The sequence below is a fragment of the Corylus avellana genome, unplaced genomic scaffold (assembly GCF_965113065.1).
Source record: "Corylus avellana unplaced genomic scaffold, dhCorAvel1.hap1.2 HAP1_SCAFFOLD_170, whole genome shotgun sequence".
In the NCBI taxonomy this organism is placed as follows: domain Eukaryota; kingdom Viridiplantae; phylum Streptophyta; class Magnoliopsida; order Fagales; family Betulaceae; genus Corylus; species Corylus avellana.
Genome location: NW_028290563.1, coordinates 6,906 through 33,679, shown reverse-complemented (window position 1 = coordinate 33,679; position 26,774 = coordinate 6,906). Strand labels below are relative to the sequence as shown.

At 37.8% G+C, this 26,774-nt stretch overlaps 2 protein-coding genes and 2 pseudogenes across 4 annotated transcripts; 2 read left to right on the top strand and 2 right to left on the bottom strand.

Moving 5' to 3' along the window:
* Window positions 1–194: 194 nt before the first annotated feature.
* LOC148582378 (large ribosomal subunit protein eL21x/eL21w-like) lies at window positions 195–1,312 on the top strand (annotated as a pseudogene).
* Window positions 1,313–3,189: 1,877 nt separating this feature from the next.
* Window positions 3,190–4,883, top strand: LOC132179876 (UPF0481 protein At3g47200-like; annotated as a pseudogene).
* Window positions 4,884–5,112: 229 nt separating this feature from the next.
* On the bottom strand, window positions 5,113–11,334 carry LOC132179935 (uncharacterized). Of its 2 annotated transcripts, none has more exons than XM_059592755.2 (13): window positions 10,486–11,334; window positions 8,827–8,964; window positions 8,488–8,569; window positions 8,157–8,233; window positions 7,762–7,868; window positions 7,105–7,219; window positions 6,877–6,993; window positions 6,675–6,766; window positions 6,303–6,369; window positions 6,135–6,213; window positions 5,936–6,027; window positions 5,548–5,691; window positions 5,113–5,463 (listed from the first exon to the last, which is right to left on the bottom strand). In XM_059592755.2, the coding sequence occupies exons 1-13, from the start codon at window positions 10,720–10,722 to the stop codon at window positions 5,434–5,436; spliced, it is 1,377 nt and encodes a 458-aa protein (XP_059448738.1). In that variant the 5' UTR covers window positions 10,723–11,334; the 3' UTR covers window positions 5,113–5,433. The 2 variants fall into 2 exon arrangements, with proteins under 2 accessions (XP_059448738.1, XP_088368212.1); XM_088512086.1 differs by having other exon boundaries at window positions 5,113–5,468; window positions 10,486–11,332.
* Window positions 11,335–12,744: 1,410 nt separating this feature from the next.
* Window positions 12,745–19,665, bottom strand: LOC148582377 (histone-lysine N-methyltransferase ASHR2-like). 2 transcript variants are annotated; one of them, XR_015909756.1, is made up of 3 exons: window positions 18,344–19,665; window positions 13,346–13,398; window positions 12,745–13,277 (listed from the first exon to the last, which is right to left on the bottom strand). XR_015909756.1 is itself a non-coding variant. In XM_088512087.1 (2 exons), exon 1 carries the CDS (start codon window positions 19,635–19,637, stop codon window positions 18,369–18,371), a length of 1,269 nt encoding a protein of 422 aa, XP_088368213.1. In that variant the 5' UTR covers window positions 19,638–19,665; the 3' UTR covers window positions 12,745–13,398; window positions 18,344–18,368. The 2 variants fall into 2 exon arrangements, 1 of the variants encoding a protein (XP_088368213.1); XM_088512087.1 differs by having other exon boundaries at window positions 12,745–13,398.
* Window positions 19,666–26,774: the final 7,109 nt, after the last annotated feature.

The following is a 26,774-nucleotide window of genomic DNA, read 5'->3' as shown; positions in this document are numbered from 1 at the left end:
GGTTCACGGCCATCCAACCTCATGTCTTATCTCCCGTGCACCATTGCCATTGGTTTTCTGGGTTGGGCCCACCTTAACCACTTTAAGCTCCAGCCCAACAAAGGGGTAATGGAGTAATTGGGCCCAAGCCCATATTAAACAAACAGTAAGAAGAGAGTCGATAGACGTGAGCTATATAAAATGGGAAGAGCATCGAGAGGCGGAGAGAGATCTAGCGGTTACCACACAATGCCGGCTGGTCTTCGATCGAGGACGAGGGATCTGTTCGCTCGCCCCTTCAGGAGGAAGGGTTGCATCCCGCTCTCTACCTATCTGAAGACCTACAAAATTGGGGAGTACGTGGACGTTAGCGTTAACGGCGCCGTTCACATTGGCATGCCCCACAAGGTCTACCATGGCCGCACCGGTAGCATTTAGAACGTCACCAAGCGTGCCGTCGGCGTCGAAATCAACAAGCAGGTTTCCTCCTTCAAAATATCTTCTTTCCTGTTTGTGTTTTATTTACAACTCAATTAGGCAGTTCAATTCTGTCGCATCCTTACAAAATGCTTTGCTTATAATACCCAATATTGTCTAGTTTGTCTGCATTTGTATGCCTCCCATAATGTCTGTCCATATTACCCAGCTATCATCTCTCGGCAGATCAATGTCCAATTGCATTGCATGCCTGTGGTGGTATTTGTTAAGATGGGATATCATTTGTCTTAATTGCACGAGTAAATGCTTCCTTGTTGAAAGAGGGTATTTTCATTTTGGTGGATTTTAGTTCCCTGGATGACCAATGAACAAGTTTTAGCTGTGAACTTGCACACCATTGCTAGGCCTTGGGCTTCTTGCCTTTTTGCCGGTTAATGAATGTTATTAAGTTTTTCAAGGTGTTTGTTATTTGATTTTTCCATGGCCGTGGATGTAAATTTTGGTAATCTTTGGGGCTGTTACTTAGGTTGCGAACAGGATTATTAGGAAGAGGATACATGTGCGGGTGGAACATTTTCAGCCATCGAGGTGTGGGGAGGACTTCAAACTGAGAAGAATCCAGAATGATCAGCTGAAGGCAGAGGCCAAAGCTTGTGGGGAAAAAATCAGCACCAAGAGACAACCTCAAGGACCCAAGCCTGGATTCATGGTTGCCGGTGCTACCCTGGAGACAGTCACTCCCATTCCATATGATGTGGTCAATGACCTTAAGGGCGGTTACTGATAACGTATCGGTATTGCCTCAGATTATCTTTCGGTTTCCAGTTTATAATCAGCATTTTCTTTTGACTCTAATCGTCTAATACTTGAGATGAAAACAACGTTTTGCCCAACCAAATCTTAGTATCACTTCCATTTTAACCAAGCACGATGAAAGTTTTAGCTTTCTGTGGTGTGAGATTCAGTTTTCCGTTTTCCTCTGCATTAATGCTCTTTTTATTGAATTATTAAATATATTTAGAGCTTGCTTGAGACTTGAGATTGTGTTAAAGGAAAAATTATAGTTTACCCTTTTAAAGTTGACAGTGTTTTTTAATTCGAACATTAAAATTTCAATTTTTGCAATCCATCCCTACAAAGTTTCAATTTTTTTCAATTCGACCTATATTATCTCAAAATTCCCAAATTGCCGGCCAAAGAGCCACCCTGAATGTTTTAAATTTTTTTTTTTTTTTAAAAAAAAAATAAAATAAAAAATAAAAATTAGGGGCAATATGGGAAGTTTTGGATACAATTGGTCAAATTGAAAATTTTGAAACTTTTGGGGGGTGGATTGCAAAAATTTAAAACTTTAGTGTTCGAATTAAAAAACACTGTCAATTTTAGGGGGGTAAATTGTAATTTTCTCTTAGTGTTAATGTTTTTAATACTAAAAAAATTGTGCCAAACTGAAGTCTGGTTTGTTTCGTAAACAACTCCAAAAGTAATTTATGACTTTTTTACTATAATAATGACTAAAACGCAAGGGAAAATTACTGCAAAGCTATTTTTAGGTTTAAAATTCTATTTCTTAATGCAATTTTAATATATTCTTAGGGTTTGTTTGAGATTGCAATTTTAGTAAGTACAATTTTTGTAATTGTGTTTTTGAAATCGTTATTTTTTTAAATTGCGTTTAGTAAAACATGTTAAAAATTATTTTTTCTATAATGGAGTTTGAATAATATTAGCATATAATTGTAATTTCATGGACAAATTATCAATAAGGACATTTGTTTATAGCGGTAAAATAACTAACATTGTCTATGAGCCTCCTTTTTAACACTTTTGCAAACAAAAGTATGACTTATAATTTGACATTAACTTTGAGTTTTCTACTTAAGAAATGGTATCTTGCCATATTACTTGTTTTTATACGTGCTTTTTTTTATTTTTTGGTGGGGACAAAGATTTCAAACAAACATATAATAAAGAAGATAGGTTTTTAACATATTTTAGGTGAGTATTTTTGGAAATTTATTCATTCATGTTTGAAAATTTGGTAATTATTGCGCCAAATATTTGTTATTTGAAATCGTTAATTTGCTTTAAATTCGTGCATTTTCAAATAAGCACATTTAGCCTGCTTATAGAAATTTTGTGAATTTCATTTTGAATTTTAAATTATGCGTTTTTTAAATCGCAATATCAAACGCTTTGCATTTTGCAATTCTTCCCTTGTCCGGGCTCGACTTGTTTAAGATTGTGTCGAGCTCGAGTAGTTTGGCCCAGGGCAAATCACTCAATAACAAAACTCGTTGATACTCACAATGGGAGATCCAAACCAAAACTCAACCTTAAACAAAATCTTACAAATTGATATAATTTTTGCAATCAAACCTTAATGGGTAAGACAAAATTGTAACTCTTTTGCTCCCAATGGCTGGAACTTCTTTCACACATTACTCACTGGGTTTGGTTCTCTCTCTGTTGTGATCTCTCTCAGCTTCATGTTGTTTTCACGAACAGCTCGTTTAATAATCAAATAGAGCTTATACGAGCCGATTTCGAGTTTGCTCGCTGGCAAAAATTGGTAAAAGGTATAGTTTAATGAGATTGTGGTGGTGTTTACTCGATTTCTTGTCTCGGGAGGTTTGCAGAGTATTCAAAAAAAAAAAGAAAAAAAAAGAAGAAGAAAAGATAGATATAAAGGGAAAGTATCACAAACACTACAAGAAAGGAATGCCGCACGGCTTTTGAGCTTCTTGCCCCCATTGGCTGTTCAGCTTTAGGGATGCCATCGATCAATCAAATGTTAACAAATTAAGCAGTTTCTATATCTTGGGCATCTATTATGACGTGAGAATCAATTAATTGCTGAAAGTTGGATGCTTGAGATGTCTGTTTCCGATCCTCGAAAATGTATAAATGGAAGCGGAAGGAGAGACGACGGGAATGAGTGTGGGACAAAAGGAAAAGAAAAAGAAAAGAAAGGGGAAGGCGCATGCGCATGCGGATCGATCATTTGATCGTTCCTGAAAAGTAATGGAATGGATGATACAAGTTAATGATGAACTCGAAAACATGGCGGATATATATACTTCAACTGAAATGGAGCGGTGGCAAAAGAGTTCAATCTACAAAGTACCGGCACGCGTCACAGACCTAAACACAAAGGCGTACATACCTCAGGCAGTCTCCTTCGGGCCCTACCATCTTGGGAAAAAGCATTTAAACCAGATGGAGGAGCACAAGCACCGAGCACTCCTCCATTTCCTAAAGAGATGCAGAAAACCTCTTGAATTGTTCATCAACGCTTTAGCCCAAGTGGTGCAAGAGTTGAAAGACTCGTATGAGCCGCTTGATCCGGTGTGCAAATATGTGCAACTAATGATTCTGGACGGCTGTTTTATGCTTGAAATCCTGCGTACCTCGACTAGTGTTTTGGATGACTATGCTCCCACTGATCCAATATCCAGCAATCATGGGAAGCTCTATCTCATGCCATATATCAAGCGTGACATGCTGATGCTTGAAAATCAGCTGCCAATGCTGGTTCTTGACCGGCTGGTTCATGTCTAGAACAATGAGGCGAAGGTGAAATTCCTTTTGTTTGTTTATTTTTTCTGCCCACATAACCAAATCATTGGTTCTCGTTTTGAATTTTAACTGAATTTTAACTATATCACAGGATAAAGAGTTTGTCAACAACCTCATACTCCAGTTCTGCTCCCTCTCACCCAACACTCGCATTTCAAAGATGGGTAAATGCTTGCACGTATTGGATCTGCATAGGAAGAGCCTGCTTCGGGAAAACCCCAGGCAAAAATCACGTCAAAGGAAGTCGGCCGGAGTGAACCACGCAATTGGTGGTGACGAGATCATTCGATCTGCTGCAGAGCTTTATGAAGCCGGAATCAGGTTCAAGAAAAGCACAAGTGGGAGCCTCAAAGACATCTCCTTCACTGGCGGGGTCCTTAGGCTCCCAGTCATCGTTGTGGATGATGCCACGGAGTCAATGTTCTTGAACCTTATAGCCTTTGAGCGTTTCCATGTCAATGTTCTTGTACCTTATAGCCTTTGAGCGTTTCCATGTAGGGGCAGGCAACGAGATTACGTCCTATATATTTTTCATGGAAAACATCATTGACAATGCCAAGGACGTTGCCCTTCTACACTCGAGCAGGATCATACAGAATGCCATCGGTAGTGACAAAGCCGTTGCCAAACTCTTCAACTCACTCTCCAAGGATATAACTCTCGACCCATAGAGTAGCCTCTATGTGGTGCATAAAAGAGTCGGTGACTACTGCAAGAAGCCCTCCAACCAGTGGCGTGCCAATCTCTTTCATACCTATTTCAGAAATCCATGGGCTATTCCCTCCTTTATTGCTGCAATCTTCCTCTTCGCCCTCACTATAGCGCAGACCATATACACCATATATCCTCACTATCATGAATCTCCTTCATCCTCTCCTCACCATTGACATCCCAACCAAATGTCTTTTGGATATTTGATTTTATTGCTCATTTTTCAATCATTTCAATTTTCAGCTGTGGGTTTTGACAATTGGGTTGTTTGATGATCTTCTCTTCCTTTATTTCATTTGAATAAAATGTATTACATGTTTCCTAATTAAGCTCTCTGATGAAAGGCATGCATACTTTTTTTTTTTTTTTGAATAAAAAAAACCATTCTTATTTGATTACCATCAAATTTAAAAAGTAGCATCATATATACTGAGAATTATCATCATAAAGATCAAGGCATCTATCTTATGACGAAACTTCAGACAAAGTTATATCTTGTTTCGAGGTTCTGCCTACATATTTATACAGAAGCTCCATTGGAGAGTGTGTGTATTCATCAAAGAAAGAGAGAGTTTGCCTCCAATTTCAAAGACCCAACTCCAAAATTCTCTCAGCGCCAACTGCAACTACCCAAAATAAACGAGATGTAGTTCAGCAGTCCGGCCCCACTTCCTCGACACAGACAGCATAGTTGCGGGAAAAGTGTAACCCGCTATAACTTTAATGCTACGCTTTTATGTTCCAACTCCAATTAACCTAAGCTGCCAGAGACGAAAAAGGTTGTCAGATCACAACTAAATGAGCGTGCAAGTAACATCCAACAGGAGTAGAGTAGATTACAAAATTATTCTGAGGCTCCCTCCAATAGAATCCCAGGAGGACAATGGGCACGACGTTGCAGGCTGCAAGGATATAAATCATCAGCGCATGCACCCCCATCCACTCCATTACCACAGTAGGGCGCCTATATCCACACACATCAACCTGAGGATCGAAAACCCCGTGATTATCAACTAGAAGATGAAGAAAACATGAACCAACCAAATTCAACAAATTACACTCTTCTGTTCTTGATTAGAGAGTGGAAAAAAATATTAAAATGGAATCAGTCATATTAGTAATAGTTTCACCAAAAATAAACATCCATGCCGACAATAATAAGCAAATGCGCCAAGTAAAACAACTTTGTTAAATGAGATTGATCGCATAAGATGACTAGACATCCTACCGTCAAGTAAATTCCAGCAAAAAGAATGCCAGCAACACCAGCAGTGAAACACGTGTAGCTGAATGTATAAAGAACCTTGTTTAAATGCATCCCTGCAACAATGATGCAGATTGATTAATGATGGAATATACTGCAAGCAGTGCAACTACTAACCGCTACAAAATATTCATTTTTTAGAAAGTGTACACAGACTACTTACCACAGGAATCCAAGGCAAGGCCCAAGATAATGAGACAAGAGGTTGTAATCATCCAGTGAAGGATCCTATCTCTGTGATCCTGAATGTGGGTGTGGATAAGAATTTGTGACAAAAAGATAAACCTTCAGTGAGAAAAGGAAAACATGATCTGACATGAATATTTATCACCTTATAATGGACAATAATGTGCCCATAATGCAAACCAACCAAGCAGGTAACAATGGCCATCACTGAACTACAAACACAAAGTAAGAGGGTGGTCACTCCAAAAGCACAAAGTTGAAACACAAAAGACAATCAAGTTTAACCATAATGTATAATATCCATGTCTCTTCCTTAAGGATTGTGAGATGATAGGATTCAGTCTACAATGCCATTAACAAGACATAAGATAATTCAATGGCCCAAGTAGCATTGGCTCCTTTGTCATTTAAAAACCAAGCGAATTGTCCATATAATCGACCAACTTTTCTCTAATGCATAGCATGATAGTTGTTGAAGAATGACCTTGTGGACAACAGGGAATAGTTGTGAACGAACCTTAAAAGTCCTTCAGGATCAAAAGGGGCTTGACACCATGATGGAGCATCGGAAGGTAATGGGCCATAGTCTGGGGAGTTAATACTGCATTGCTGTGAACAAAAAAAAAACAAGGAAACATGAATTTATTAGGGAAAAACTGCAAAAAAAAAGAAAAAAAAAAGAAAAAAGGCAAATGAAAGTAACTCTAAAAACAGGATACCTGTGTTCTTGCATAGACTGGTCTTTTATATAAATGTTGTATACCCAATATCTTACGGTCAATCATTCCAACAGCATTACAAGCTGGACCAGTGTCACCACGGACTCCACATTTGACCTTCCAAAGAGAACCATTCAGCCACCAGTTTCATAAGCAAAATCATACCTCGGAAGTCTTAAATGTTATATAAATAAATTAGAAAGATGGGAAGAAAAGATTATAGCTCACTGTAAACAATTTTGGTGCAGAGGAAGTTCCAATTGGAATCTGAAAGTCCCAATCAGGCACATACAAGCCATATAACAGTGAAAGATATAGAGTGGTAAGCATCAAAGCCAAAGCCCTGTTAGAGAGAGAGAGAGAGTAGTGTACGTCAAGACAACAAATTAACACAATACTATGACAGTGCATATGAAACCAATATACAGAAACAGAAAAGCCAACATCTGAAATAGGGGAAGCAATGCAACATTGGCATTTAAATGTGATCAAGGGGCTTTGCAATCACCTCATTTCCAGAATATCAGTAACGACCCCCATATATGAACATATCATGACCAATTTCAGCTTCCAAAATTAAGGGCAACTTAGTTGTACTCAAATTTTTTCCTCGCAAGAGTTTCTTTTGTTTTTCTTTTCCTATTCTTATTTTATGCCTTCCTTTGTCAGCTATTTGTCTTCTCAGTTACTTGCACAACAAATAAAAAATATCATGATGTTTATTTGAATTAACAAAAAAATCCAGACATGGTCCCAAATTTCCCTTATTACTATATATTAAATTCACCTGGCTCTACAGAGTAATAGGTATCATAATTCAAATCCAGAAATCCAGAAGTCTGTAGCTGAAAGAATTTAATAAGCAGTATAATGAATAAAACTTACCACTGGAATCGATACTTCCTGAGCAGAGACGATCCTGAATTAACATTATTATCACCCTTCAGCCAAATCTCAGACAATGCTGCCAGCAGATATGCTATTGCAATTCTCTGCGAGTCAAAGAGGGAGAAGGAAAAAAGGTGTGTTATTTTAGAGATGATGAATGCACTGCATGTTCATTGGCAATCCAAAAAATTGATTTATTAAATCTTGCACAGTTCTTGAGCCAGGCAAAGCGTTGCCTTTTGTGGGAAGACATTAAAGCACATCAAGCACTAAGATATGCTATCACGTTTCATCTGTTATATGTTGGAATAAACTATAGCCCACTCTAACTCCACTTCTTGCTTATGGTTGGCACAATAAACATTTCAACATGAGAAAACTAGAAAATATACCTGTAGTATACCCATCCATCTCATATATTTTATATCCACTCCATAAGTTAAATCGTTTATGCGATGGATAAAGCCACCTGGACAGGAGAGACAATACACATTAGTACAGAAACCATTTAAGTATTCACTTCTGATGAAACTTCCCACAAGATTATTGAGCATAACATAGCTTTTTGTTTCAAACTTCAATATTGTTATTGTTAATACACACTGTTACAACTACTGAAGCAGTTTGCTTTCATCATCATGGTAACTGAAACAACATGGATAAATTCTGCCATTGAGAAGGCTTATAAACTATGGTCTAAAAGCTAAAGATCTAGTAAAGGACCTTGAAGGAAAATGCCTAATGTTAAAAGCTTCAAAGCCCGTAATATTGCTTTTCTGGTTGCAACAGCTCTGCATGACAATTTCTGTAGAGGAAAATACTTTTCTTAGGCTCAGAGATAAACAGTAGTAGAACTAGCATCCGTGTAATAAGATAATAGACTTCTAAAATATCTCATGAAGATCTAAATAACTTTCTTTTCTGCCTTGAACCAAAAAAAAAAAAAAATTATAATGAGAACAGGAATGAAAGTAACAGTTCATATTGACCTTATTGGATATTACGGGGACAACTACTTGGATGCCAAAAATAAGAGCAAAACGTTTGCAGAGCAAAAGGTACCTTGTAGGTAAGTGCAAGTGAAATACCAACAATAAAGAGGAAAAATGGCATGACAAAATCTGCAAGGGTTAAACCATTCCAAGGTGAATGATTAATAGCAGGCAGGATTCCACCAGCATCATCCACGAGTATCATTAGCTGCATTGAGAAGAAACAATTTTTTGTAAAGAGATGACATTTAGCCTATATGCAGAGAGTATAGGCAGAAAAGAAAAAAGAAAAGAAAAGAAAAAAGAAAAAAGAATTACTTAACATAAACGTAGAGAGTAGATCCTTGTCAGTGAAAAACAGGGCATACGCCTTGCATTAATCAAGTGACATCATAATCCTAGAAAAAACATGACTTTCCCCCACTCAATCTACAAGTAATGCAGTTCAGGACTTGTGTGCATTCAATCTTCACATAATGCAGTTCAGGCATACAGTGCATACAAATATCATGCCAAACAAACTCCCATATTTCCACTTTTAGTATAAGTTCATATAGCACCACTGAAGACTGTCATAAACCAAATGATTAAGCAATTTATGATTTTAACCAATCCAAGCCCCAAGTTTTTCACTTTTGTTCATATAAGTGCAAACTAAAAGTCGGCACACACAATTCCTGCAGTTCCCCCAGAACAATTCCTATAGGATGATAGATGGCACCGAAAGTATAGCCCAACATTGATTCCCCTATTTTCTTTCCCAATATTCAGTGCCTCAACGGTATTTACATAGTAAAATCTGAGCTGTTTTCTACTATGCATCAACGTTTCGTATAGTTCTGTACTAAGATTGTGACTGTGGATTTCTTTCGCGTAGAGCTTTACAAAGGAAGATAGAGTTGACTTCCCTAATCCAGTCTTTAGCATCAGAATCTCATTCTCTTTCAACATGACTACCGTCTTTGCACTTGGAAAAGACTTCAATTTTTCCCTTTTCATAGTGCCTGCGCTTTTTTTCTTTTCTTTACAGAAAAAAAGTATAAATAATTATGCCCTTTCATAATCTTCTGCATCGATGACCGTTTACCAGAATAAATATATATCAGATAGATAAAAAGTATAGACCAGCAAATAAACTCAAACAATGAGGATCACAAGGCGACCATTTCAGGAAAAGGTTGTTTATTTATCATGAAGAGATGGATAGAGTTACGTAATTTTTGCAAAGATCTCATGGATTTATTTATCATGCGAACGAGCGATGGTTTAGTAATAGCATCGGCCGGTGTAATACTTTACTGGTTTTCCTATTACAAAGACGAAAATGAAAGAAATACCATTTATAATTCCGTTTCTTTATGTGGGATGGGATGGGATGGGATGGGATGGCATGGGAAAAAATGAAAACAAATGGAAGAGTGGAGGAACTGTTAATTTTCCGTTTCCAAAACGTCAACGGGATTATCCGAATGAATGGGAGCAGAGAATATAGTTTTTCATGTATTTCAAATAATAAATGACTACTAGTCCCTAATTAAAATATAAGACAAAGTCTTCCACTTTGACTGTTGAGATTTGAAGACAGAGAAAGACGACGTCGTCTGCTCTCTATCCCCTCTGGCCGTGTAGAGTAATCCCAATTTTGATCGAATGCAGATATGTATATAAACTTTAAAAAACAAAAACAATGAAGAAGAATAAGAGAAACAAGCCGGGTGGGAAAAATTACCGCCACAGTGATGCCGCGAAAAACGTCCAGTGAGACAAGACGTTGTTGTTGTTGCTTTTGCTTGGAACTTTCCTCTTGAATCTTATTGAAGCCACCAGCGGCATTAGGAATGGCGAGCCTGGATCTTGCATGAACGGCCATTTCAACATCATCTTCATCCTCCTCAATAGCCGAGGAGTGCACTGCACACTTGTTCTGTAACTCAGGATCATCGCGTCCTCTAATAGGCTCGTACATTATTCTCTCTATTCTATAGATTTAATTATCTCTCGAGACAGACCTGCGTTCACTCAAATATCAAATGCAAAACGCAGCCCCACCAACTAATTCCCATCGACACCCTCCATAAACCTCTTACAATCATATATATAATATGTATATAGAACTGAAATCCTCGTCCTTCCCCTCTACTGAGAGCAAGATCAGGGAGATGCAAGATAAAACCTGAGAGAGAATGGCATTATTATGTTCCCCTAATGAAGATGGTGGGATCACCTTTCCCTTTCCGTTACCCTCCCCTTGAAATGACGTTTGGAGCGGGGGCAAGGAGGATTTTGCATCAATCTTCTTTTCTTTTACTTTTTGGTTAAAATGTGAATTTGCGGAAAGGAGATGAGCTCCCTTCGGCTCTTCCTAACTTTGGATGCGCCCCTTTTTCGACCCCGAGAGACCAGTACTCCTTCCCTTTGGTTTTCTTTTTTCCTTTTTTCGCCCTTCTACTTCCCTCCTCTTCTTCTTTGCCGCTAATAAGTCGCTAACCCATTTATCGTCTTGGCATATTTATAGGAAAAGAATAAATATAGATCGGAAAGGAATAACTGAAAAAGAAGAGGAGATAAAACTCACTCACTCATTAAAAAAGTAAATGAATAAGCATTATTCTCCAATCCATCTTCCTTCCTTATTTGCCATTTCAGCATAGAATAAATATCTGTCGTGGGATGGGATGGCCACAGTGGTACTCGTACCTCCACGTCACAGATCGACTTCAATAAATATCCTCCTATCTATCTATCTATCACCTTCTTATTTAAACTTAAACATCTGAAAGAAAAAATATCTTTCCATACTAATGGATTAATACAACTGCTGTTACATTCCTAATAAATCTGTAATAGAGCCCCCGTATCACAAGGAAACGGCGCAAATCACGTAATATATTATCAAACTGATCGGACCAAATCTTTCATATTCCCTTCTTCGTGTACACATAAACTACTAATCTTGTTGGATTTATGTCAATCACCTATTCCTTGGGATTTCATTACACCAATGTGTATATATATATATATTGGATGAAGAATTATGAATTTATTTTTAATTTAATGTGGCAGTTCATAATTTGTGAAATAAACAACTAAAAATATTTGATTTATTAATGCAATTAATTAATGAATAATTTATCAATTATACACTCTTAACCATTTTATCACTCATGAATACAATTGTTGCTATTGATTACACTTTTGGGAAGTATTCCACACAATCATGTTATAAAGAATGGTAGTTAAACTTATCCAACATGAGAGCTCCCTATGGATACTTTATTCGCAAAAAGAAGAAAAGTAAAACGAGGGTGAATGGAAATTATGACTTTTTTTTTTTTTTTTTTTTTTTGTGATGTAACAATAAAAATTAGTCATTCAAAATTTTTATTAAAAAAAAAAAAAAAAAAAAAAAAAAAGTATGGATCAAAATGTTGATTTTTATTACCACACCATCAAATTGTATAATAGTCGTATAACAATATACTAAACATCATCAATCATTCTTGCCACAAACAGAAAGCAAAAAATTATGAAATTTTTTGATATAATGTCTCAAATATATATATATCGTAATGAGAAGTTGCCCTGCTACACTTTCAAAAGGATCCACATATTAAATGCTAATGTTGTTATCAAGGCTGCAGTTCCTTGGCACTCGTACATGCGTAGACAAAATTAAAGAATCCTAGTGAATTAGGTTTACATGTCGAAAGGTCACCCAACATGTATAAGAGGGAGCAGGTGATCTCACTATCAGGCCTTTGTTAAAAAATGGATTGATAATTTGGTAGAAATAGTGGTCCAAATTATGTAGTAGCAGCAGCATGAATCGAGTGACCAATGACCATCATGTTGCGGTTAAGACTTAAGACCAGGTTAGTTAAAGTGGAAAATAATAATAATAAAATAAAAATTAAAAAAAAAAAAAAAAAAAAAAAAAAAAAAAAAAAGCCGCTGCTTTCATAAGCTCCACCATAGAATATATATATATATATAGCACTATTTGTTCTTTCAAATTTCCCCGCAAATGCAATGGCAATAGAAATGGATATTATACATTGTGAAGTGTCTTTTCAGCAAAGCAACAAGGGAAATTGATTATTTAGCGTGTTTAATAAATTAATATGCATGCCATGCCACCACCTAAAACAGACCACGCCACAATATTAACAACAGGATGACACATCGCTGACGACCAACGCCACAATATTAACAACAGAAGAGTGGAGTAAATGTTCAAATGATGCCATCGCTGACGACCAACTAGTGCTCAAGCTGTCATAGGAAAATAGGCAACACTCTACTCCACCTCCATGCAATCAACTTCTGCAGATTGACAACCAGAACGAACGAGCAAATATATGCGGAGGGGCGGGTTTAATGTTAAGAAGACAAAATTCATTTTCTACGGATCTATGTCCTCTCTCACATTGTGGACTTGTTTTAAGCTTCCTCCTGACTGATGCCTGAAAATTCTTCTAAGTCTCTTCTATGTAACTCTATATATGCTTAGGCACAACTCTTCTGCAATTACACAAGCAAATGAGAATTGTGCACGTATATGTCACAATTTCTTTAGAAAATATTATTACCTTTTCAACTGGCTTGGGCAAGAAGATCTTTTGGAATCGGACTCAGTTCCAACCTGAAATAGTTGTGAGAAATTAAATTTCCAGTCACTCTCCGTTACAATCAGAGAAGAAACAAAACATGACATCAGCAAGACACGTACAATTGAATTAATACTAATTAATATTGTGAAATCCAGTCCATAATGCACCAGCAAGGCTTAGAAATTCAAGTAACTTTCTGTCTTTGATGACATTCACATATATCACTGGATGAATCTAGCGGCTGTAGTGGAGGTTGTAAATGGGTTAGAGTTTGCAGTTTGGTTCCAGATCTTAGATGCCATTCCGATCCTGAGCTTCTCAAGATTATAAGGAAAGAACAAATCCAGAGAAGCACAAATGTCTAGATTGCCTATGGCTGGCCAGGGGTAGCCAAAACCATCCACTAATTTTATTTTATTTTTTTTCTTCTTAAAAAAAAAAATCATATTAATGAAACGTACGAGACACTTGTCAAATTGGACAAAAATACCAACTGCATTTATCAAATGTCCACAAGTATTATTTGCAATACCTTTTTTAACCGATGAGTTTGTTTGATGTATCGTTAAACCACATGTACTAAAAAGGTAATTGAACCTTAAAAGAAAAAAAGAAAAAATTATATTTAGCTTCTACGTTTTCCTTCGATTTCAATTTACTCTGTGTTTCCAATTTGGACAATCAAGTCATTAGGTTTTCTCATGGTTTAAATAAATCTCTATGTCATTTTTATCTTCAAAATTAATGATTTTCCATATGCCACATTTGATACACCATGCTCACACTGCTCAGTGTCAATGCCACTTCAACAAATTTGTCACATCAGTCAAGTGCCCCGTCATCCACACACACACACACACACACACACACACACATATATATATATATATATATATATATATATATATATATATTTTTAAAAAAAAAGTAAAACACCCCGCCAACAGTGAGTGAAAGAAAAAAACAGAGCGGCGTTGAAGATCCTACCCCCTACCCACAACGTTTGCTTCAGTCTATCCCTTCCCCTTTTAGCTCCCACACCCACTTGAGCTGGTCCTCCATCAGGCTTTCAAGTCAATCATGCAAAAAAGGCTCATGAAGTAACATCCTCCATGTTGAACTTTTCAATTCTATTTGCAGCCCAATTGTCCATTTTCTTCACAAAGTCACAATTCTTCCAATAGTCACTCCATACTCTGCGAACGCATTAATGGGCTCATCCTTGACACTAAACTCGTCTTTTTTCTCCTCCATAAAACGTGGATTTGGTTGATGGCAACGCCTATTCACACCACCCATGGCGGCAAATTGTTTGATTAATGCTATAATTTGGTTTTCAAACCGCTCAAATTGCTCATCCAATCGTTGCAAACACCATGTCAGCTACTCATCACGTGTTGTCACCTCGTGTTCGTACAATTCACCAATACTTGCTTGTTGGTTTCCTCCTCCATGCGGTCCTCTACAAGCAATGGTAGGAAACAAAACCTTGGGTACTCATACTAACTTGGTTTCCTCCTTCAAGCTTTTGATGAAAAATAGAAGAAAATTCACCTTTAGTGAGTTTCTTACCGAAAATTGAGAATAAACAACATGTGAGCCAAACCGTCCTTATTAGGCCTAAATAGAAAATAGGGACACAACCCTAAAAATTCAAAAGACTAAAACATCTTGACGCACTCGATCAATCAAGCTGCAAGTTAATACAACAAAACCCTAAAACCCTAACGAACCATCTTTGGTTGATCGAGCATAGACTGAGTCATCGACCGAGCATCTCGAGTTATACGACTAGGACTTGATGCATCACCTTGGTCAATCAAATTAAGGCCAAGGCAATGACCCAAGCCCTTGGGAATTGATACCAAATATCATGATGCGTTCTCAGTCAATTGAGAATTGCCCATCAATCGATTGAGAATCTCGTGTCCAGTCTTCTTGTTTGCCTCTTGGTCTACATCACAAATCCTCTTCAATGTGTTCTTTCTCACATACCTTTTAAATCTCGCTCCTACTTGAGCTAGTCCTTAATCTTTGTTTTAGTTCAATCTGTACTAGACTAACAACCATGAAATTCACATTTCTCAACCAAATCCCACACTCAAATTTGATTCTCATTTCTATTTCATACCCCACTTTCTCTGTATTTCAACTCCAAGATCTTTTGCCCCCAACATACCCATCAACTATCGTTGCCACTTGAGCTAACTCAATCTCGATTCTAGCTCAATGTCTCAAATAATCTTGAAAATCCACTCAACTAACTAAACCCCACCTTTGCTCCACTCTTTCCCATTTCATGATCCATTCCCTCAAGAATTCCTCGCTCAGATCCATATTCGCCTCCTCTCTCTTTGGATGTCCAATATTCTTTACAGTGAATATGGATCTGAGAGACGCTGAAGCAGAGATGAACTCAAGCAGACACCACGGGGTAGGAGTAGGATCCTCAACGCATCTCTTTTGTTGTTTCACATATTGTAGGTGGGATTTTTTTTCTTCTTTTTACCGCGTGGATGACAGGGAACTTAACTGACATGGTAAATTTGTTGACATGGTACTTACACTATGTGCATGGCGTGTTCACTGTGGCACACAAAAAATTGTTGAAGTGACATATGGACCTATTTGAAACCTAACAAAACACCTGATTGTCGAAACTGAAAACACATGGACTAAATTGAAATCAGACGAAAACTTAAATACTAAATATAATTTTTCCCTAGAAAACAATAATAGTATATCAAAGACAGAGAACCTCTACTTAAACCACTCCTATTGGTACCCATTCCAAGGCAATCAAAGTATTGGCCAAGCTAAAAAAAAAAAGAAGAAAAAAAAAGCAACGTAGAATATTAACCGAATGATAAATAGAACAAATTGCCTTGAAATAAATGGGAAGGAAGCTTAACTTGAATGATAAATACGATTATACACGAGGTTCACACCAAAGACGAGTGGAGATGTATGATTAGTTCCAAAACAACAATGTAAATGATGATCAACTGAATCCAGCTCTTGTAAAAAAACAATGTGCCTTAAAGATATACTCTTATGCTTCTAATTGTAAATGTGTACTTAGGACGACGAGTTTAATATTTTCAAACTTGTTTCATCTTATATTTTCGTTATTAAGACCTTCTAGGGTTAGATATCTGCATGCACACGTGTGTGTGTGTGTATATATATATAATTTACCCCCCCAAATTATCCACCAATTTTCACTTTTAACCCCAATGTTTAAAAAGTGACACTTTACCCTCTCAAACTTCCAAATTGTTGCAATTCGACCATTTTGATTTTTGATTTTTTTTTTTTTCCAAAATGCCCCCATCCCAAGTTAAAAATTTTTTTTAAAAAAATAAAATAAATATAAATAAAAATTAAGGGGTGGCTTCGGCTCAACTGGGGTGGCCAGCCACCCCTTAATTTTTAATTTTTTTTAAACATGGGATGGGAGAATTTTGGGAAAAAAAAAAAAATAGTCAGAATAGTTGAATTGTAACAATTTGGAAGTTTGGGAGGGGGATAAAATGTCACTTTTTAAACATTGGGGTTAAAAATGCAAATGAGTGGATATTTCAAGGGGGTAAAATGTATTTTCCCATATATATAATTCATGCAGTAGTATCTTCTTTGTATTGTATTCGGCTCAATCCTTTTGCTAAAAGATTGGAGTCAAATTGTAATTCAAATAAGAAAGCAATGAGTGGTTACCGATTACAGAGTGTACATTGTTGGGAAGTCATATTTGATCTCCTTCCGCTCCTCACAGGAACTCAAGAAGCAGCTCGCACTTTAACTTCTTAAGAAGAATAAGTGAATATGCTTCTAATTATAAATCCATTAAGCATACCTTATGTGGATAAAAAGACACTAAAACCTGTACTTTGACCTTGAGTTTCTTAGTCTTTTCTTTTTTCTTTTTTCTTTTTTGTCTTTTTTTTTTCTGTTCCTGATATGGAGCCTATGTGGAGAATTCAATACGCAAGTAAATCAAAAAAGGAACCAAAGTGAACTCAATTTGATCAAAATTACAACCTTCTGGTGTACTCTTTCAAAAAGAAGTTGGAAGCCTAGCACCAAAAAACCACAAAATGAGGGCTCAAATACCAACTGATGTTAGTTCTTAATTGTCCTTCAACAACAAACTCTGAAACCTTCTCTTCTCTTTGTGCAAAACGCTCTAGAATAAATTGAATCCCTTTAGAAACTGAATCCCATTTATGCCCACAAAATATGGCCATTATCCCCCCACCCCCCACCAATGACAACATATACTCTATTAAGGAATCATACGAAGAACCTAATACTGATTCATGTGTGAACTGCAGTGAACTAAAAGACACTAGAGCCAATTTAAATCTCATGAAACATCAGATTCTAGAAGTTTCCATCGGGGTCGGGAGACAGAGGGGACTAAATTCCACAGCTGCTCAAATTGGCTTTATAATCCTTTTTTTTTTTTTTTTTTTAATTACGAGGAACCCCTCCAAGGAATGGCACTTTGTGTATTCACTCTTATTGAGTAAACCTGGTGTAAAGCGTCCCATTATTAGGTAATACTCCGACTTCGCTGACGGGCTGACTCTAAAGAATTGTTTGCACTCAAAAGGCTTCAAACCTTAGACCTTAAGCCTGATGGAAATGCCACCAAGACCAAAGCCCTTACCAAATAAGTCAACTCGTTGGGGTTCAAATTGGCTTTATAACTAAACCGAGTTTCTTGGTCTAGCGAAAATTCAGCAAGGGCTATTTGATGAGCTTCTGCACTAGAGACACCATATGAAATAAGAATGGACTGTTCGTCTAACATCTATCAAAAGCATCGAAGATATTAAATTGAAACCTGAACTAAGATAATTAACCAAAAAAAAATGGAATCTGTCGGAAAATCAAGAGAAGGCAGAGAGTAGCAGAAAGAAAAAGACATGTGACAAAAAGGTTAAGATATCAGAGAAAGACAAAGACGCTCACAGTCAGAGGCAGGAAGGAAGAGAACTCAGTCATCCATGGAAAGCTCGTCTTCTCCACCACTAGCATCAGTCACTTGGTCATGCTTGAGGTTGCCACATACATTACATTCCAAGAAGTTAGAGGGAGTAGCGTCGTCTTTGGGAGGCAAGGGAGCCATAGTGCCCCAGCAATTTTCCCTATCACACATGTATCTGATAAAAAAATAGGCGTGAGGGAAATCAGCATTTCCTTGTCCTTGGGAGGATGCCATTTGGTCATGGTGGTCCTCATCCATCAGCTCGTCTTTCTCCTCCTCCTCCTCTTCCTCCTCGGCAACATTATCGTCTTCATGATCGGACCAATTGGCTTCGACCTCGCAGCGGTCACAATGGCAAGTGAAGCCATAGTCCATCAACCTCCTCTGCCTGCTGGCATAATTCTCGTTGACGGGAAAATAGCTCAAGCAGATCTCCCTGCCTTGAGGAACATCATGAACAACGCGAACGATGATGTCGGTGTTGTTGTGGTGGTCGGGGGCGGTGTCGACGTAATCGAAACGGCAGGCATTGGGAAGGCAGTCGTGGTTGAAGAAGGAGGCATTCGGGTAGATACCATAAGCTCGGACGGAACGTTGGCCATCGTCACGGGGGGAGAAAGGCTCCATCAGCCCAAAGGCATTGAACTTGTCCTTGGCCAGCAATGCGGCAGTGAGTTCCACCGAGAATCCCTCAAGAGGAGGATGAGGAGGGCAGAGGGATGAGATGAGGGAATGAAGGAATTGCGCAGCTGTGGTGTCAGGGGCGTTAGGCGAGCCCTCAAGGGAGAGCAGAATCTGGAATTGGGAAGGGAAGAAAAGGGCAAGATGGTAGGCGGCAACCAGAAAACGGGCCTGGACCTGGCGTTCCACGGGTTGTTCAAGAACGAGAGAGGGGCAATCTCGGAGACGAGAAAGGGCTTGGCATACCCATAGAGAGTGGGACGATGTGAGCGCAGCGGACAGGCATTTTTGGCTACAGAATATATGATGATGGGAGCAACAAGAGCAAGGTACCACTGAACTCGAAGAAGAAGAAGAGGATAGTAAGCTTCTGAAGCACTTGGCGCAGTACATGTTGGAAGTGGAGGAGTGAGAGGAAGAAGAGAAAGATGATTGGTTGATGTTGATCAACGGAAGAGCAGAGTAGAGGAGTATGGGAGAGTCCCTGAGGACAATCTGCCCGCCCCTCAGTGGCTGGGACGCCACAAGACCCCTCCCTCTCCCTTCTATCTCTGCCATCCTCAGCAACCCACTTGTCTCCGCCGCCGCCTGTGACATCTCTCTCCGCTCTACAGCAACCGTAGGGTTTTTCCAATGCTCGATTCTGTTTCTCGTACCTTCTTACTTTATTATTTTTTAAAGATGCTTGAGAATTGAGATAGTTTGGAAGCCCAGTAAATCCAACCCAATTGATGTTTGGGTTGCCCTGGGCCACGTCCAATTTTGATTGTTCAACCTAGCCCAATTTCATATTATTCGGATATATTTTGAAGACCTTCCTAAACTAAGAGTCCATTTGATATTGCGGTTTTAATAAATGTAATTTTAAAAATTATGTTTTTGAAATTGCCACTTTTTATCAAATATTTGTTATGCGAAATCGTGATTTTAGTTTAAATTCGTATTTTTTCAAATAATTACCCACAAATCTGCTTATAGAAATTTCAGATATTTTTCTTATTTTAAATTAAGTAATTTTTAAATCGTAGTGCCAAACACCTTACGTTTTGAGATATCTTTTAAAAATGCAGATTATTCTTATGAAATTTCAATCTCAAATGCACCCTAAGAGCATGTTTGAGAATTTGGATTGTGTTTGAAAAATAGAGCTTTTAAGTCAAAAAAATGTTTTTTTGACAAAAGCTTTTATTAAAAGTGTGTTTTGTCTTTTTTTTTTTTTTTTTTTTTTTGGCATTTTGGACGCGAAATATGTATTTTTTTTCTTCAAACAGACTTTTTGAGTGTTAAACGCATTTTTAAGCCTTCAAACGCACACTCAAACAAGCCCTAAGAATATGTTTCAAATTGTGTTTGAGAAATAGAACTTTTAAGTTATTAAAAAAAAAAATTGGCAAAAACTTCATTTTGAAGCTTTTATCAAAAGTACGGTCTAACAATTTTTAGAGTAAAATAGTCAAAGAAGTACTTTTGAAATTTTTTGACAAACATGTTAGCTTTTGTGGCACAACTTTTTAAATATTAAAAGTATTTTTTAAAATTTCTAACACAATCTCAAACAAGCCCTTAAATCAATTAGAGTTGAGTTTTTTCACGCGAGTAATGCTAAATGTCATTTGCATGTCTCTTTTGTATTCCTACAAAATTGATGCGACTTTTAAATCATTATTTTTTCAAATTTTAATAGTGATTTATCACAAATTCAATAGTAATTTTAAAGTCACGTCAATTTTGAAAGGACATAAAAAATATATAAAGAAGACTTCTAGCATTACTCTTTTCACACAAGTCAAGCTATGTTTGTCTGCAATGAGTCTTCACCTATCTTTGGTGAAACTTTGTTTTCATTTTAGACCCTTTATTACAATATGTGAAACATGGGCTTCCAATTTATCTCAAGGATTGAAGAGATTGATGGTTAAGGAATAATGAGACGGTGACATACCTAGTGGAGTAGTGATCGTACAGTTACATGATGCTAAAGTACACTCAAATTTCCCTACTCTTAATCTAAATGGAAGGGAGAATATGAGACAACTGGAAATGCTTCCATCCTAAATTGATGTTTGGGTTGCTATGAGCAAGTCCAATTTTGAATTTTCCAACCCAACCTAACAGAACTTTATATTATTTAGCTGTATTTTGAAAACCTTCGTATACTAAAACTGAATAGAGTCGAGTCTCTTTTATGTCACTCTTGGGTCTCTCCAAAAATAGGAATCGGATCCTCTCTAGTCCAAATGGACTAGAGAGTATCCAATGTCCTATTTGTGATTCTAGGATTTCTTAGTCATGAACTGGATACTCTCTAGGCCTTTAAAATCATCATTTAAACAAAATTCAATAATGATCAATTATAAAGCCAATGATAATTTTAAGAGCTACATTATTTTTGGAGAGATACGAGAGTGATAGAAGAATGACTTAGCATTACTTGTTTTTCACACTACACTACAGCTATGTCTGTCTGGTCTGGTCTGTCTGCAATGGGTCATCGCCTATCTTTAGTGAAACCTCGTTTTGGATCCTCGATCCCGCTATGTACAATATGGGCTTCCAATTTATCTTAAGCAACAAATAGATTGATGGTTAAGGACCACTAAGAGCATTCCTAATAGAAGAGTCAAATGTTACTTTTATCTAAAATAATTATTCAAATGTTTAAAAAACCCCTACATTGGATTAGCAACAAAAAAAAAAAATGTAAAATAGATATTTGATTGGAAGAACTAAAAAAAAAAAGCTAAATGTAGCAGCATTTTTTAAGAGGGTCATTTTATTTTTTATTAGTTCTCTCACATGTTTTATCTTTTTTCCAAATATTTTCCTACTTTTTATCTGCATGTTCTTTTTTTCCCAAAACTTTTCCCATTTTTCCTCTCATATATTCTCTTTTTCTCAAAACTTTTCTCACTTTTAATAATATTTAAATGATATAAATAAAAATATAGCTAATCAGATGTAGATGCATTTAAAAATTAATTAGTTAAACTACATAAAAGTGAGTTAAAAAAAAAAATTTTAAAAATAAAAAAATTGGGGGAGGCCGTAGCCACCCCTTTGGCCATTTGGGGGTGGCCAGGCCACCTCCATCTGGCCGGATTAGGGGTGGTGAGCCACCCAGAAGAGCCCCAACGGGGTGATCGAAACCACCCCCAAACCCATTGAGAGTGGTTTTGGCCACCCCCATATGGCCATGGGATGGCCGAGCCACCCCAAAATGGCTGGATTAGAGGTAGCAATTCACCCCACGGTCTATGGGGGTGGTTCGGCCACCCCCATTGGGACCCCCTCACCACCCCCAATCCAACCAAATGGGGTGGCCAAGCCACCCCATGGCCAAAGGAGGTGGCCAGCCACCCCCCAAATGGCCAAAGGGGTGGCTACGACAACCTTTTTAAATTTAATTTTTTAATGTTTTTAATATATATATATTAATTAGATATATGGACACATGTTGATTTTTTTAATGGTGCTATAAAAACTAAACTATAGGGGGTAAAAAATAAAATAAAGTTTTTTTTGTTTTTTTTTTTTCAATAATAGTAGAAATTTCATTGATAAACAAATCAAGTGGGTACAATTTGTTCCATCAAAACAATTTCATGGATAGCCCCTGGAATAGATCTATTCCAAGTCTTCTTTATGAATCATTTACAAGCCTCTTGGGCCAAGCCATGTGCAGCCGTATTGAGAGAATGACTAACGTGACGACATTCCCAATTGGGAATAAATTTCAGAGCCATCTTAATATCTTCAACTAGCTGTCCATACCTATATGATGATGCTTCTGGGGCATTATAGCAGCAACTATTGAATTGGCATCCCCTTCCAAAACAAGATGAGTGACACTTATCTTCTTACTAAACATAACCGCGTGATATGCTGCCATTGCCTCTGTTGCTGCTGGCTCCAAAAGTCCCTGCATGTGCATACATTTGGCTGCCTTCACATCCCCCACCTAGTCATGAATCAGAATGCCCACTCCCATGTGACCACTTGAAAGATCCAAAGAAGCATCCCAATTTGTTTTATGCCATCCAGCTGCCAGTGCTTTCCATTTGTCAAGTGGGCTTGCATCATTTCTTATCTCGTTCTCATGGTCGCCCATGGTGACTTTAAGGAATTCATCGGCTGCCAGTTGTACCTCCCTTAGTATGACCTCCGGGTGTGTGAACAACCCATTAAATACATAGTTGTTTCTCCTTAGCCAAAGCTTCCTTGCAGTTCGCATAAATAGAATCAGCTCCTCTTCCGTGCATCTTTCAAAAAATACCTCCACTACTTGGAAAAAATGGGACTAGGCACCACAGATTTCTAGACAATTATCTTGCTCGTACCCCACACATCCATGGCCGAACTACATGACCACAATATATGGTAGACAATTTTCTCAGCATTCTCATAGATTGGGCAATATGGGTCAGTTGCAACTTTCCTCTTCAGCAGGTTGTCCTTCGTGGCAAGTACAATGTGGCACGCCCGCCACAAAAACGTTTTTTCTGCATTGACCACCTTCATCTTCCACAGACTTTGCTACACATTACTGTGATGTTTCCGTTTTGATCCTTCCGCTTTCATTAAATTCTCCATCCCCACAGCTAGATGGTAGGCACTGCATACGGAGAAATCGCCATTTGCAGTTCCTCTCCATATGTTCGTGTCTACTTGGTTGGTGAGACTCACCGGTAATAGCCCTGACCTCCTCAGGGCTGAAAATATTATTAAGTAAAGCTATGTCCCACCACTTTGTGTCTTGGTCGATAAGTTGCTTCACTCTAGCCTCAACCGTTATAACTGTTGGTGGAAAGTAAACCTGGTACGTATGTGGGAAAGGGACCTATCTATCTCCCCACATATGGACACTTGCGCCATTCCCAATCCTTCAAATCACCCTGTTTTTTACTAAATTCCCTGAACCATGAATGCTCCGCCATGCATAATGTTAGAGAATATATTTCCTACATAAAAGGAAATATATCAAATTGATATTATATATTATTTATTGATTGTAATCAGGTTTGATGGTAATCAAATCAATCAGATTTGATTACCATACTTATCTATTTCAATTTTCCTATAAATATGAGCATTTGTATTGTAATATAAATCATTCAATAAGAGTCTAATGTAACCCTTTGAGTTTTATCTATGGACGTAGGTCATAGATCGAACCACGTAAAATCTTTTTCTCTTTTATTATTCCGCAATTTACTTCATTTATTATTTCATTATGAATTTCTACACATAAGAAGGCTTTGACCCCAAATGACTCTCCAAAATTGAGTTTCTTGGAAAATACTTTGCCTTCATAATTTTTGCCGACAAACTATCCAGATATTGCCAGATTCTCCAATATTGTTTGGCCAATAGAGCTTTGTTGAAACATACCAAGTCCCTAGATTGCATTCCCTCGGCCACCTTGGGTACTCTCATTCTCTCCCAACTCATCCAATGAATCCGTTTATTGTTTTCCTTATGGCCCCACCAAAACTTCTGCATAAGATAATTTATCTTCGTACATATGGCTTTTGGTAGGAGGAAAACACTCATACTATACGTAGGGATTGCTTGGATTACCGCCTTTAGCAATACTTCTTTCCCAGCTTGCGAGTAAAATTTTAGCTTCCAGTCCTATAGCATCTTCCATACTCAGTCTTTTATACTTGCAAATGCCTTCGTACGGGATTTACCGACAAGAGCGGGTAGCCCCAGGCATGTATCATATCTTTGAGAGGACGGGATCCATGAGACTTCCAAAATTTGGGTGCGGCGTATCTCTTCCGTATTGCGGCTAAAATAAATAGCCGTTTTTGCTCTATTCAATTGTTCTCCAAATGACTACTCATAGATACCAAGAATTTTTGATAGTTGGTGCCAATGGTTTAGATTCACCATACAAAACAACAAACTATCATTTGCAAAAAAGAAAAGGTTAATTCTGGGTCATTTCTTTGAAGTTGGTACACCTCTGAGATATCCTTTTTGGTCAGCTCAATCTAAAAGAGAGCTAAGCGCTTCAGCACACAACAAAAACAGATATGGTGAAATGGGATCCCCTTGCCTAATGCCCAGAGTAGGATATATACATCCCATGGGGCTCCCATTTACCAAAATCGAGTAGTTGGCAAATTTAACACACATTATAACCAAATTTATCCATCTTCCTGCAAAGCCCAACCTTTTCATTACGCTCTTCCGAAAACCCCATTCCATATGGTCATAGGCTTTAGTCATATCTAACTTGACCGCCATGAATCCCTCCTTTCCCCACATACGAGATTGCATAGTATGCAACATCTCGTAGGCAGCCAAAATGTTATCCGTAATCAAACAACCCGGTATGAATGCACTCTAAGAGGCAGATATAATTTTAGGTAAAATGAGCTTCAACCTATTTGTCAAGACCTAAGAAACAATTTTATAAACACATTACAGAGGCTAATCGGTCGAAATTCATTCACACACATAGGGTTAGTGTTCTTTGGGATAAGAGCAATATATGTATAATTGAAATCATCATCCATTATTCCAGAATTTAAAATATCTAAAACAGATTTGTAAACCTTAGTTCCCACAGTAGCCCAATTCTGTTGAAAAAAGCTAGCTGTAAAACCATATGGACCCGGGCTTTTGTGAGGTGGCATCTGATGAATGGCTATGCATATCTCCTTTGCAGTAAATTCGGCCAAGAAGTGTTTATTCATCTCCTCAGAGACTTTGCACGGCAAAGACTGTAAGCATCTAGAAATATCTTTGGAGCCTTCGGTTGTAAACAACTTGCTGTAATAATCAATAAATGCCCATCCAATTCCTTCCTTTGATTCCCACAGCCGCCCCTCCTCATCCTGGATTTTTTGTATTTGATTATGACTTCGACGTTGCTTCGCACTAGCATGGAAAAGCTTGGTATTACTATCTCCTTTTTTCAGCCAAAGAGCCTTGGATTTTTGTCGCCATATTTGTTCTTCCTTATACAGCAAGGACGTTAATTCCCCTTGGGTTGTCTGCAATACTCGAACATCTACCCTTGCCTCATTTTCGTGGATTGCTTTAAGAGCCATAGATTTTTCTTCAATACTTTTCCCCACTGTACCCACGTTCTCTTGTTGCCACCGGGATAACCCTTTCTGACATTGTTTCATTTTTTTCTTGCAATTATGCCATGTATTAGGTAGCATCCTCTTCTTTGGCCATACCCATTTAATGATGTCTTGACACCCCTTCTCTTTTCCCCAAGTGACATCATATATAAATCCACTTTTACAGTACAATCTCCCTTCTTTCTTTTGGAGATTCAATGAAAATGGGATTGTGGTCTGAACAAGCTGATACTTCAACCGAAATGTCAAAATCTGGGAAATAAGCGCACCAATCTTGATTCGCTACCACACGGTCTAGTCTTTCTCGGATGAAAGTTCCATTTTCTCTGCAATTTCTCCAAGTATACTTAGGTCCATGGAACCCGAAGTCTGAAAGTTCACAGTCAATGAAGGCTCTTTTGAAAGCCTCCATTTGTCCTCTTGGTCTATTCCCTCCTTGTTTTTTTCGTTAAGTCCAAAATTTCATTAAAATCACCCATAACCACCCAAGGCACTAGTTGCAGCTTGCTAAGGAACCTTAATAAACTCCACGCTTCCTCCCTTTTATTCACTTCGAGGTGACCGTAAAAACCCATAAACTTTCATGGTGCTCCCTCCGCCATTGAGATTATAGCATTTATATGGCGACGACTGT

Coding starts and splice junctions, on each gene's coding strand:
- LOC132179935 (XM_059592755.2), bottom strand. CDS start 10,722: ATGTACGAGCCTATTAGAGGACGCGATGATCCTGAGTTACAGAACAAG. Junction 7,869..8,156: donor GATGGATGGGTATACTACAG/GTATATTTTCTA, acceptor TTTGACTCGCAG/AGAATTGCAATAGCATATCT. Junction 5,464..5,547: donor GGGAGCCTCAGAATAATTTT/GTAATCTACTCT, acceptor CTGGCAGCTTAG/GTTAATTGGAGTTGGAACAT.
- LOC148582377 (XM_088512087.1), bottom strand. CDS start 19,637: ATGTCACAGGCGGCGGCGGAGACAAGTGGGTTGCTGAGGATGGCAGAG.